Consider the following 13,632-nt stretch of genomic DNA (forward strand, 5'->3'; position numbering starts at 1 on the left):
TTCGTACAATTTACTGCATGATGTTCTCTTGTGATTTTATGTATGTTAACTTTATTTTAAAGCAGATTGTAAATTTCTTGGGAGGTGGTATGGACTTCCCAGTCGGTGCTAGTGGTAAAGAACCTGCCTGCCAATACAGAAGATGCAGGTTTGATCCCTGGTTCAGGAAGATCCCCTGAAGGAGGAAGTGGCAACCCACTCTAGTATGCTTACCGAGAGAATCCCATGGACAGAGGAAACTGACGGGCTACAGTCCATGGAGTTGCAAAGAGTCGGACACAACTAAAATGACTTAACATGCAAGCATGGTATCTAGCTTATTGTTCTTCTGCATTCAGTGATCAGCAGAGGAAGGAGTGAAGATGCTAGAAGACGTTCAACTAGAAACGAGGGACTTAGCAGATGATAGTGTTAAGCAATGAAGCATTCTTAGTATACTCACTAAATAACAACTGTTGTAAGGCATTAAGGGAAAAGCAGAGATTACAAGAAAAAGTTTTTGCCCTTAAAACCTTATAATCTTTTTATTATGAAGAGGCACTTTAATATTAGAAAACAGTAAAGTGCATAATTAAATGTGTAGAAAATAAACTTGAGGAGGAAGAGGAATGAGATTCAGTCTTTTTATCATCACTATAACAGAAGTCTCAGAAGTTTTCATAAAGAAGTAGAGCCTGAGACATGGATCTTCAGAATAAAGATTCTGAAAATTTAGTGCACAGGAGGGTACTATATGGATGCACAACACCAGAAAAAAAATCAAGACAAGATTAGAGGGCAAGCATTAGGAATTCCTGAACAATATTTTTAGTTGAGTAGAATTCTGTGGATCTTGCTGATAGCAGGAGAGCACAGAATTAATTTAGAAGGAAAGAAAGAACAATGTTGGGTTTTGAGTAGGAAAGTGATTTGTGGAAAGCAGAATTTAAATTAAATCAGCTATGTGAATAAAATACATTAGGCAGAAGACAAGCGGCTGGATTTAAGATGAGGAGGAGGAGAATGGCAACCAGGAGATTTGGTTTTACCCAGGTTTTATTTGGGTAGACACTATCACTTAACTATCTGATGTCCCTATTTTTCAAATGAGACACTTGGTTAAACTAATTTTTCTAGCTTTAAAATCCACTGATGTTAATTCTGAGATCAGGGAGAAGGCTATTTTAGCTGGCCTGTTATAAGCCAAAACTAGTGCAATGGGGAAGATGAGCTGAATGTGAAAAACTCAAAAGAACAATTAACAGGGATGGGTGGCTGAATGGATTTGAGAAACTGAGAAAATTGGAGGAACCAAACATCATTTTGTGATGTCAAACTGGGCAGCTGGCATAAATGGGACGCTTCTGAGGAAGAGACAGGGGTGGGGAGGAGAGCACTGTGCTACCGGAGCCTCCGTCTGGATGTAGGAAAGACTTAGCTTTTTCTCTGTTAGTTTCTGTGCAATCTCAGAGTGCAGGTAAGTCTCAAAAATGCTGTAGTTATCAGCAAAGAATCACTGGGAAGACCCAGAGGAATCGGGTGGAGAGGGGGGATCAGGATGGGGAATACATGTAAATCCATGGCTGATTCATGTCAATGTATGACAAAAACCACTATAATATTGTAAAGTAATTAGCCTCCAACTAATAAAAATAAATGAAAAAAAAAAAAAAAAAGAATCAGAAAGGATCTGATTTCTGTCACTTCACTTTAAAAATCCAGCTGGTTTATTTTCATCGACACACTTCTAGTCACCCTGAACTTTCTGTACTGAGAACCTCAGAACCACTCCAGACAGCAACTTTATGCATGAGAAATCGATCTCCAAATCCAGAAATACTTACCTGATGCTGGGGAGAAGGGTGGCAGCGGAAGGGGGAGGAGAAAGCCGGGGAGGAACATCGTATTCTTCACTTCCCAGGTGACCATTGGAAAAGACCTGAAAGGCAGTCAAAGGGTTAGCTTAGAATTTTAACTTCTGAAGGATCTTAAAACAATAGCTGCTCTTAGACGTTCTGTAATTTTGAAAAGAATATATCATTTCAGCTTATTCGAACAAGTGAAATATCATATAATTTACTTAGAAGAACCATAGTGATTATCTGCCACCATCCAAAATACGACCAAGTTAGGTGGAAAAATAAAATATAGCATGATACTCATCCTGAGGGGAGATGCTACAGTTTCTATAAATCAGATACAGATTAACTAGATAAATAAGTAGTAAAAGTTTCCAGACATGATGAGTTTTTGGTGAAAAGTTAGCACTCTCTTTAAGGATTTAATAAGGGAAAAAAAGTATCACTGGGTGCAATCCTTGTTTCAATTCCTCCCAAATAAATTACATCTCTCTGGGGTTAACAGGACGTTTCTAAAGTTCTTGACAAAATCACAAAGAAGTATAATCAGAAACGCCTTTGTTCTTTCTAGGTCGAAGCTTCAGCACTACTAGCAATTAGAGATCTGGTCTGGCTTTCAAAGAACAAGCAACTTTAAACACAGCTTTTGGTGTGTGAACAACTCAAACCAAAACTGTTACCTTGCTCATAAGCTACAATAGCCAGCATTTAACTACTCAGAACTCAGGAATTCTGACTTCCAGGCTGCTCAGTTACATTATGGGAGCTAACAACTGCTCTTCACTAATCCAACAATGTGAAATTAAAGCAATTTAAAAGAAAAAAAAAGAATAACCTTGAAAAGACAGATGAAACATATTTTAAGACCCTTAAGTAATGATTAGGATTTTCTCATGGAGCTCTCTCCCAAACTATTTATTAGTTCATCTACAAATGGTATAGGCTAATTTGTGGCAAAAAGGATGTGATGTAACTTGAATAGTTCTAGATAACCCAATGAGTAACCTACCAATTTGTTTCCCCCTGCCTCAATGTTCTAGAATGATGTTGAAGCTTTAGAAGTGAAGCAGCCACATTTACCCGTGTCAACTTAAGAAAAGGAACATGTTTAAAGAATCCATTTGAAACATATCAATGTTTGCAATTCAAAGCTACACAATATAAATTTTGTATAATTCAAGCTATCACTCTAAAAAAAAAACAGTCCTGTGCTAGTTTTTGATTTCTCATTACATTCAATACACTAGAGATGAACTATGATAAAAATATCAATGTATCTTTAATTTTATCATAGGTTTATAACTATGGACCAAACAACTGAACAAGGTAGAGTTTTTTAGATTTTCTAGAGCAAGAAATTTCTAAGCTGACATTAATTTTTGTACAGATCAGTGAAAAACTTTAAACATTAAAAAAATCCCTTTTAACCAACAAATACATGTATCAAGCCACAAATGCTCATTGTATAACAGGCATATAAAGTCACTCTTAATTGGAGTTCTGGGCAATTAACTGTTGCCAAAATGGATACAATGTAAGATTTCTGCAATCAAAACTCTGTGTTTCTGTCATAAATACATTTAAAATTCATTCTGGAAAATGTCATGTAGGTTTATATGCAATTATTTGTTTTAATGGGAGCAAGTACCTAATGTATTGTTGACACCTAGTAAAATTTCAACAATTATAAAATAAAAGGGAACTATGGTAATAAAAGTTTCTATTGTATTCCACATGAGTTTTTTTTGGGACAAAGACTGATTTCCTCATTTTATAGGACACTCCTTCAATGCTTTACACATAGTAGAGTGCAAATGAATACTGACTGCTTATTAACAGATTACACGTGTGTGCAAACAGTAAATGACCTAAAAATGCAGGTACTAAAGTGATGTTTGTATTTCTGTTTACCTAAAGTGGCTGGATGGCAAGATTTAACATTATTTCATTCTGAACTCTATGTTCCCACCTGCACCTAATTTCATTAGACAAAATCATTTCATTTAAAACTACTGAAAAAGTGCAGTGAGTTACAACTTCTTGAGCTAAAAATAAATATATTAAGTCCTCTGGAAATCTGTAAAGCATTTTGCAAACAGGAGAAAACAACAACTCCTCATATGTGTAAGCTGACAGTATCAACCGAAGCAGTTCACACAGAAATCTCCTTGATTCAGCCTTTAACTGTCAACTAAGGAAACTTCTCTCTCTTCTGCCTTCCTAGCTCACTGTCACATATTTACTACAATTCCATTTGACATGCTTATTCATACTAACTTAAACATTCTGTCACCTCCTCTATTTGGAGGTGACAAACAGTTTCAAGGGGTCAGATCTGATAGAGTACCCATGTAACACTCTACAGGAGGCAGTGACCAAAACCATCCCCAAGAAAAAGAAAGACAAAAAGACAAGATGATTGTCTGAGGAGGCCTTACCAATAGCTGAGAAAAGAAGATAAGTGAAAGGCAAAGGAGGAAAGGAAAGATACACCCATCTGAATGCAGAGTTCCAAGGAACAGCAAGGACAGATAAGAAAGCCTTATTAAGTGAACAATGCAAAGAAACAGAAGAAAACAATAGAATAGGAAAGACTAGACATCTCTTCAAGAAAACTGGAGACACCAAGGGAACATTTCACGCAAAAATTGGCACAATAAAGGACAGACACAGTAAGGACCTAACAGAAGCAGAAGAGGTTAAAAGGGGTGGCAAGAATACACAGAAGAACTGTATAAAAAGGTCTTCACAACCCAGATAACCATGATGGTGTGGTCACTCACCTAGAGCCAGACATCCTGGAGTGTGAAGTCAAGTGGGCCTTAGGAAGCATCACTATGAACAATCTAGTGGAGGTGATGAAATTCCAGTTGAGCTATTTCAAATCCTAAAAGATGATGCTGTGAAAGTGCTGCACTCAATATGCCAGCCAATTTGGAAAACACAGCAGTGGCCACAGGACTGGAAAAGGTCCGTTTTCATTCCAACCCCAAAGAAGGACAATGCCAAAGAATGCTCAGACTACCGCACACTTGCATTCATCTCACATGCTGGCAAGGTGACGCTCAAAATCTTTTCAAGTTAGGCTTCAACAGTACACGACCTGAGAATGGCCAGATGTACAAGCCAGACTGAGAAAAAGGCAGAGCAATAGATCAAATTGCCAACATCCACTGGACCATGGAAAAGCAAAAGAGTTCCAGAAAAACATCTACTTCTGCTTCATTGACTACACTAAAGCCTTTGACTCTGTGGACCATAACAAACTGTGGAAAATTCCTGAAGAGATGGGAATATCAGACCACCTGACCTGCCTCCTGAGAAATCCGTATGCAGGTCAAGAAGCAACACTTAGAACCAAACATGAGCAACACACTGGTTCAAAACTGGGAAAGGAGTAGAGCAAGGCTGTATGTTGTCACCATGCTTATTTAACTGATATGCAGAGTACATCGTGCAGAATACCATGCCGGTTGACTCACAAGCTGGAATCAAGATTGCTGGGAGAAATATCAATAACCTCAGATATGCAGATGACACCACCCTTATGGCAGAAAGTGAAGAGGAACTAAAGAGCCTCTTGATGAAAGTGAAAGAGGAGAGTGAAAAAGTTGGCTTAAAACTCAACATTCAGAAAACTAAGATCATGGCATCCAGTCCCATCACTTCATGGCAAATAAATGGGGAAACAATGGAAACAGTGAGAGACTTTATTTTCTTGGGCTCCATAATCACTGCAGACGGTGACTGCAGCCATGAAATTAAAAGACCCCTGCTCCTTGGAAAAAAAGTTATGACCAACCTAGACAGCATATTAAAAAGCAGAGACATTACTTTGTCAACAAAGGTCCGTCTAGACAAAGCTATGATTTTTCCAGTGGTCATGTATAGATGTGAGAGTTGGACTGTGAAGAAAGCTGAGCACCGAAGAACTGATGCTTTTGGACTTTGGTGCTGGAGAAGACTCTTGAGAGTCCCTTGGATAGAAAGGATGTCTAACCAATCCATCCTAAAGGAGATCAACCCTGAATATTCCTTGGAAGGACCGATGCTGAAGCTGAAACTCTAATACTTTGGCCACCTGATACAAAGAGCCCACCCACTGGAAAAGACCCTGATGCTGGGAAAGATTGAAGACAGGAGGAGAAGGGGATGACAGGTGATGAGACGGTCAGATGACATTGTTGACTCAATGGACATGAATCTGAACAAGCTCTGAGAGATAATGAAGGAGAGGGAAACCTGGTGTATTGCAGTCCATGGCGTCACAAAGAGTCAGACGCAACTGAGCGACTGAACAACAAAATTATTCTGATCCTATCACTCCTGTGCCAGAAAAGCTTTAAACACACTGCTTTGTCTACCAAATTAAAGATAACATGGTGTAGAACACGCAGCCCTCCGTACCCGCTCCCAGTCGTTACGGCCACAGCGTGACCGGCTGCGCTCACTCTGTGCAGTGCAGTCTGCCCGACACTCCCTGCACTGCGCTCACCTTCCCGCTCACACGCCACCCCTCCCCGTCCTGCCTACAGAACATCACCCACGGATCTTCTCATGTCAATCACCAGTGGCTCTCTTGCACGAAGCATTCTTTAGTCCTTCCACCCTGCGTCTCAGTTAGAATGCTTCCCCCCCTTGGAGATCCCACACTGTATTTTCTAGATGCTTCTCCTATGCCTCATCTGTTAGGTAACTGTGTATCTGTCTCATCCTCACTAGACTCTGCTTGATCTCTTTTGTATTCTCCTCAGTATCTTGAATATCCTACTCATTTAACTCAAAGAGGTTGAAGGAATAATACTTATGAAGGGGAACTTATACTTGTGGAAGAAGTATAATCTGAGTTATCACAAAATTTATTATCAACTCTAGGTTACTCTAGATGAACATTTTCCTACATGCCTCAAAATTAATATTTTATTAATATTTTAATAAATATTAAAATTCATGTTTTTCTACATGCCTTTCATCCTAACTTTGAAGTGTGAAATGTTTTCTCATGGCTCAGATATTGCCTACAAATTAATGTTAAAGCATTTGGGACCCTCAAGATGTAGGGAAGACACTATTGTGATAATGCCAGCACAATTAAGAAAAAGCTTTTTTAACATTCAAAGTCTGAGATACAATCTCCTTTTTCCCATCCCACACATGTAAACCCACACGTGCACCAAACTGAAAACACTGCTATAATTTATCCTCCAACAACATTAGATTAAAGCTGAAACAATGTACACAGAGGACATATTTTCTCAAAGACGACACTTGAGATCCACAGATAAGTTTAAGGTCATTCTTATAAACATGTGCCTCTGCACCAAACCAGCAAAAGCCACATATCAAAAAGAGGAATCATTCTGTGTGTTTATCTAGCAGTATCTTCAACAGATTCTTGTGCACAGGGTCATTTTAGAATGATGTCACTTGGAGTAACATGACAAGTCAGAGATAGTGTTTAACCATATAAGAAACAGTAGCATTCTTAATCTTTTAAGAGGAACAAATAAAGACAGTTGGACACAGTGTCAGTATCTATACATAAGCAGATACATTTCAGGTTCCCAATATCTTAAAACATTTTAGTACAGATATTTTTACCTCAGATAATTAAAAGAAACAAACCAGCAATAATAAACAAATATCTAGCCAACATAATATGAATTAAGGAACAGGTTTATAATGTGGCTGGAATTTGAAGGAATAGAAACAGTCCCCTAGGAAAGAAATCTCATACCAATAAAATAAAGCAACCTCATAACTCTTAGCTTGCAAGTTTCATGTTAAAAGGAAAGTAGTACCTTAGCTAACTTGATTATGCTAGGTGGGAGGCGGGAGAGAATGGGGAGTAAATGAAAGTCACAGAAAATTCTTACACTCCATTTTAACCATGAATTAGAGGGCTTTTTTCCCCTTAGAGCTCTCTATAGTTAGCAAAAAGAGCAATTGGCATTTAATTTATTCTTGCTGCCATCACCATTTATCTAGTGAAGATGCAAATAAAAAGTGCAAATAGTTCTAATGGATGACGGGGGCTGGCACACGGACAGGGGACGCATGACGAAGGGGAGGCTGCATTTACAGAATGTTCAGCTTTATGAATTCCCTTTATGGTGTTCCATATGTACACTCAATTTTAAATTTTTAGTACTCATCTAAGTTTTCCTACCTTTAAAAAGGGAAGATGGTATTTGAGACATTTCCTTTAATGAAACAAGTCTAAATGACAGTTGCTACTATTTGACACAAAAACATATTTTCTTACCTTTGGAGACACTGATGGGTTATATGAAGATAACAGCCTCCAAGTATCTAAGTCCCTATACCCTTTATTTCCAGGATAATATGTTTTTAAAAACAGTTTTTAAAAAGTGCACACAATGTATGCAGGGTGAGAATGCATTGTAACACAGCATTTTCATTAATATATGAGTCTTCTTAAATCAAAATAATTCTCCTTCATCCCTTCTCCTTTGTCTCCCTCTTACTGTGACTACCTATGTATAATGACTGCTTGTCTAAAAGAGTAAAAAATCCTATTTTAAACACACAAAAAAATTAACATCCTACTTTTGGCTGAAAGCCAGTGCTGGAACAATACATTAAAACAACAACAACTCTCACACTGCTCGTGTGCCCCGATCGTCGTCCTCCTCCAGGCCCTTCCCCGCCCGACACCTGCCCCCGCCGACTCCAGCGCGCACACGCCTTCAGCGCTGTAATCACTCAGCAACCAGTTACAGGTGCCTGCGGAGTGCTCATTAGGGACTATGCTGAATAAGAGGAGAGAGGAAGGGGAGAAAGGGATGATGATTCCGGTTTTAAATTAAAATCAAAAGTAAGGAGAATTATAGTAAACGAAAATGAACTCCCTACCTAGTGTGGTTTTATTCCAGAACCAAGGGATATGGAGATTTAGATATCTGGAGGGAATAGATAACTATTCCCCTAGAAATGAGGTACTACTATTGGTTCATTTCATAAAGTAAGGAAAGTAAGTGGAATTAGGGGCAAGGATGTGGTAAGTTGCTTGTACACATAAAGCCAGCAAGTTCTAGAGCAGGAAGTAAAATTCAGGCCTGATTCGACAGCATGGTTGATCTGTGTTGATCAGATTTTTTGTTAAAATGCAGCTATCAGATTTGCCTTATCATTTTTACTTCTGCCTAAAACAGTTGAACAGATACTCCTCTACAAAAACACTTTGTTAAAGAAAGGAGAGAGAACACTGGGACACTGGTTATCCTGATCACTTGCAAAGTCTTGCATGTAGAAAGTATTTACAAATATATATTAAATAATTAAATCAGTCTGGACTGAGGAACTACAAAGACGTAAGATGAGAAACAAACTCCAATCCAAGGTCATGCAGAAACAGGATTCTAGATGGACTCAGTCTTCCATCTGCTGAAGTCAGACTCACGTCTCCCAGCAGTGAAATGAGAAGAATTAGGCTTTTTCTACTTTCTGTCAGCTGTTACACGCTCTGTGGCCTACCAAAGTGGAACTGTTTCCTTAAAAAGATAATAAAAAAGGAGACTAAGGGCAGACATGCTCTGTTTTATGGCATTTAATACATCATATATAAAGCCTTCTTCATAATCTGCCTTAAAAGTCAAACAACTAGACTGAAATGAGAAATCTTAGATGTCTAATTTGGGTTAAAATAGTCAGTCTAGTTGTAACATGTAATTAACTTTGAGACTATAAGCACTGCACTGCTGATACACACAACATATGAGATTAGACCCTAAAGAATTTTAATTAGGATTATTTAGATAGAACTAAATAGATTCAGCTTTCAATAAGAGGGAAAGTTTGCAACTTAATCAGTGTCCTCTGGTATAGTAATATGTATCAAAGCATAGGACATGAAAGTTCACAGAGAAAACATGTAAAGGAAATTTTATAGCTGAAATCACTATTATACCTAAAGTTGTTATACCTACAGTTAGTATAATAAAATAAAATTCCCTATCTATAACCTAAGCAATTATAACGCTACTTTAAAAAACCACCACCATTCATAATAGCCTATGTTCTAGGGCTTAGAAGGGCAAGATTATATTAGTGTTAAGATTATGTAACATATTATCTAAGAAAAACCCTGAAACAAGAGGTCTTCAAGGAACTGGACAGTATAATTATTATATTTTAAGTATTTCTCAAGTTCATTCAGGAAATAAATTGTAATATGTTGCTAAGATATAACTATTCATGTCAGAGCTTGTCTGAACATTCTCCTGAAGTCAAGTGTGACCATGTATGAATGAAAAGTAATAGAGACTAAAGGGGGTGGAGGGGAGGAAATCACTGGAAAAAAAGACAAGTCATTCTTACCAAGATTCCAGGTTGTAGAAACATAACTTTTGAGGATAAAGTCTCCATTTTTAGAGAACACTATAAAAATGCTTTTACAAGTGCTATCTCTTCCATTGACATCACCTTTCCACGACCTTGGAGAAAACCTTTACAGATCTTCATATTTACAACAGATGAAAGACTTGAAGGTACCAACGGGAGGCTATAACAAAAACTTTCTGCAAATTGTCATCACTCTTCCCCTTTGTTCTGAGTGCCAGAGTAGATAGTTCTGACTCCTGCTATCCTGGCCACTCTAATAAAATTTAATTATTAGGAAAACTAATAACATTATACAAAGTATTCCTTCACACATGTGCATGCACACACATATGTGCACATACACACAGGTATTTAGTACAAGCCATTTTTCACACTTGTTTCTTGATTAAGTCACCCACTACCAACTATTATCTGGAAGGAAGAGTCTACCCCCTAAAACAACAACTTAAGATCAGAGGAGACAGGAGCACTTTAACATTACAGTCTTCAAAAGAGGCAAAGCTTTCTGCAGCTGAAGGAAGATGGTGACAATCTAATCCCAGAGTCAAAAGTATCACAGAAGCAAATACCAGGATATATGACAGGACAGCTCTGTCAAGGGCCCACTGAGGGGTCTACACGCACTGATTTCTGCGGTTGCCTCTGGTTTCCCGCGTGCCTAAATTCTTTCCCGTACATGTAACTGACAGTGGTAATATATACTGTGTTAAAACTCACTATGTGTTAAGGGTCTCTTTCAGTATTATAGAGAAAGAGCTCGCTCTGTAACAATGAACAAAAAACTTGGTGTTTTGATGTAGGTGAGAAGTTCAATTTACCTGTCTAAGGGGTACTCTCCCCAGGCAACAATAATTCCAATGACTGATTGACGATATGCTATAACAATACAACTTTTTTTCAAATTAGATGGAACTAGAAGAGTTGGGATTTCCAGGTGGCTCAGATGGCAAAGAGTACCTGCAATGCAGGAGACCCGGATTCAAGCCCTGGGTTGGGAAGATCCCTCAGAGAAGGGAATGGTGACCCACTCCAGTACCCTTGCCTGGAGAATTCCATGGGCAGAGAAGCCCGGTAGGCTGCAGTCTATGGTGTCGCAGAGTCGGACACAACTGAGTGACGAACAGACTTTCCCACATTTTTTCCTTTTTTTTCAGAAAAGTTAAAAAAAAGTGCTGATTCTCCCATGACAATTTATTAATGGGAAAATATTCTGCAGATGAAGTAAGAGAAGGTATACTAAACTTCTGGCAAATTGTGTAGTATCTTCCTATGAAAACTAAATCATTACTTAGACTCTTTTTCCTGACTTCTCTTAGGTTCAAGTTTTAATGAGCTTCTGATTTTAATAACTTGCAGATAATCAAAGACCTGCAGGGAAATGTCACACTAGACACAAAAAAGCACCACCCAACCTTTTATACTCCTTCCTATCAGAAGATTATAAGCAGGCTGTGTAGCTTCTGCTTTGTGTATTTCTTACCTTGGCTCCTTCTAAAGGCACATCATTGCGCCTGTGTTTCCGGAGAAGCACTGGGTCAGAGCCCATCCGACTATGCCTTCCATTTGCGTTGGAACTCGCCGTGATGCCAGGCTTCGGGGAGCCGTCCCCAAGGAGGCGACATCCCACCGACTGGTTAGTCCCTAGCACGTCCCGCGGGCACCAGGCTTCAAGAGGCACGGGCTGGTCTCTGGGAGGCACGCTTTCCACGTGATGGATGTGACGGCTCAGTCTGTTGTCGGGGGGCACTGGGGGAGGCCTCTCGGGTGGAGGGGGAGGAGGGTCTCTTAAGGGCGGTGGTGGGGCTGGGAGTGGTTTATCTTGTTTTCTCACCATGCAAGGAGAAGACTGAAGAAACACAAGAGGAAAAAAGAAAAGATGTTCCATGCACTGAAATACCTTCCAGACTAACATGTTATTGCTGTTGTTTTCTAAGCCATAATAGACCTTTCTTAGATTCCTGTGCCTTCTTTTAATGAGTTTCTTTTATCACAATTAATGAAAGTTTAAAAAATTATGAAAAACTCAAATATGTCTCATTAAGATTTCTTTGTAAAAAATGAACACATAAACTCAAAATTTAGGATTATAAGGACTACAGGAAAAAAATCAGCAGAATATCAAAATTATATGATGATTCTGACCAGTTGACATTAAAATAATGAGTCATTAAGTATTTTATTTGCACATTTCTATGATTTAAGAGAGACAGCAGATACCATCAAGAAGTTGTTGCTTTACTTTTTAAAAGAACACCTTGATTTGTAACATCTCTGAAAAACAGAAAATGCTGGCTTTGTTATTTTTGGTTTCACCTCTATAATACAAAGCAGCTGACAAGGGCAAGATGTGCTCCGGTTCTTCACCAGTCATTGGGTGGCGCTAGTGGTAAAGAATCCACCTGCCGACACAGGCCTCGCAGGTTCGATCCCCGGGTGGGGAAGATCTGGAGAAGGAAATGGTAACCTACTCCAGTTTTCCTGCCTGGAAAATTCCATGGGCAGAGGAGCCTGGGCAGGCTATAGTTCATGAGGCTGCAAGGAGTCGGACATGACTGAGCATACACACACACACACACCGGAAGAATGAAAAATCACAAATAATAGAGCAGTGTTACGTATAGACCTTACTTGCATTGTATTGATCCATCGGGGAAAAAACCAGTTTGATTCTTATATGGAAATATAAAGGTATAAGCTGCTAAATTGATCTATGTGACTTTCACAGGCTTTATTTTCATTTACACAGTTCATCTAACAAATGATTTGTGCTTTTACTGTTAGGAAATACTGTAGAAAAAAGGAATGTGTTGTGTTTACATAATTCTGACTAAGTAACATCCTAAAAAGTCTTAATATAATCTTAAAACCGTGTTAATTGTAATGTAGAAAAATCCAGTACTACTAAAACACTGTGTTTCCAACTAGTTTTACACTGTAAAGCATGTTACCAAATGGGATTAATGTTTAAAATCTTATATTTAATAAAGTAAAATATTCCCTTATCAAATTTGGAAAAAAAGATCTGCACAGAACTAAAATAAACTGTGGGCTTAAATGTACAGATAGAATTATGTCTTTAATATTAAAGAGGAATATAATTACTTTGCAAATACTGTAATTCTTTGTAACTAATTCCTTCATATACAAAAGGTACATATAATTCCCTCTTCTGAGTCACCTTGAAACATGGGTGATAATTTATCACATCCTAAGCCCTTATGCAAATACACTTCCGTAACATTTTTCTTGTCAAGACACTATGAAAATGAGTATAAAATATCATTTAATAAGAACATGCAATTTATTTTAAGACATATAATGACCTTTTAAATCCATTTTACAGAATAACCATACTTACTCCACTGTTTATTTTAGCAACCAGGGGGCTGTCACAGACATGTGCTCTCTTTGAATAATTATGCCACTGTTA

The 13,632-nt window shown here is 38.3% G+C and overlaps 1 protein-coding gene across 7 annotated transcripts in view; it reads right to left on the minus strand.

The window, feature by feature from the left end:
• Window positions 1–13,632, minus strand: part of CBLB (Cbl proto-oncogene B) — a 220,278-nt gene that overhangs the window by 42,005 nt on the left and 164,641 nt on the right. For all 7 annotated transcript variants that reach the window (XM_061134398.1, XM_061134400.1, XM_061134399.1 and 4 more), the window contains exons 12-13: window positions 11,683–12,048; window positions 1,824–1,918 (exon numbers count right to left, since the gene is read on the minus strand). In XM_061134398.1, coding sequence (XP_060990381.1) covers window positions 1,824–1,918; window positions 11,683–12,048 — 461 coding nt within the window. The remainder of the gene's footprint in view (window positions 1–1,823; window positions 1,919–11,682; window positions 12,049–13,632) is intronic.

This window comes from Dama dama, chromosome 31 (genome assembly GCF_033118175.1).
Source record: "Dama dama isolate Ldn47 chromosome 31, ASM3311817v1, whole genome shotgun sequence".
In the NCBI taxonomy this organism is placed as follows: Eukaryota; Metazoa; Chordata; class Mammalia; order Artiodactyla; family Cervidae; genus Dama; species Dama dama.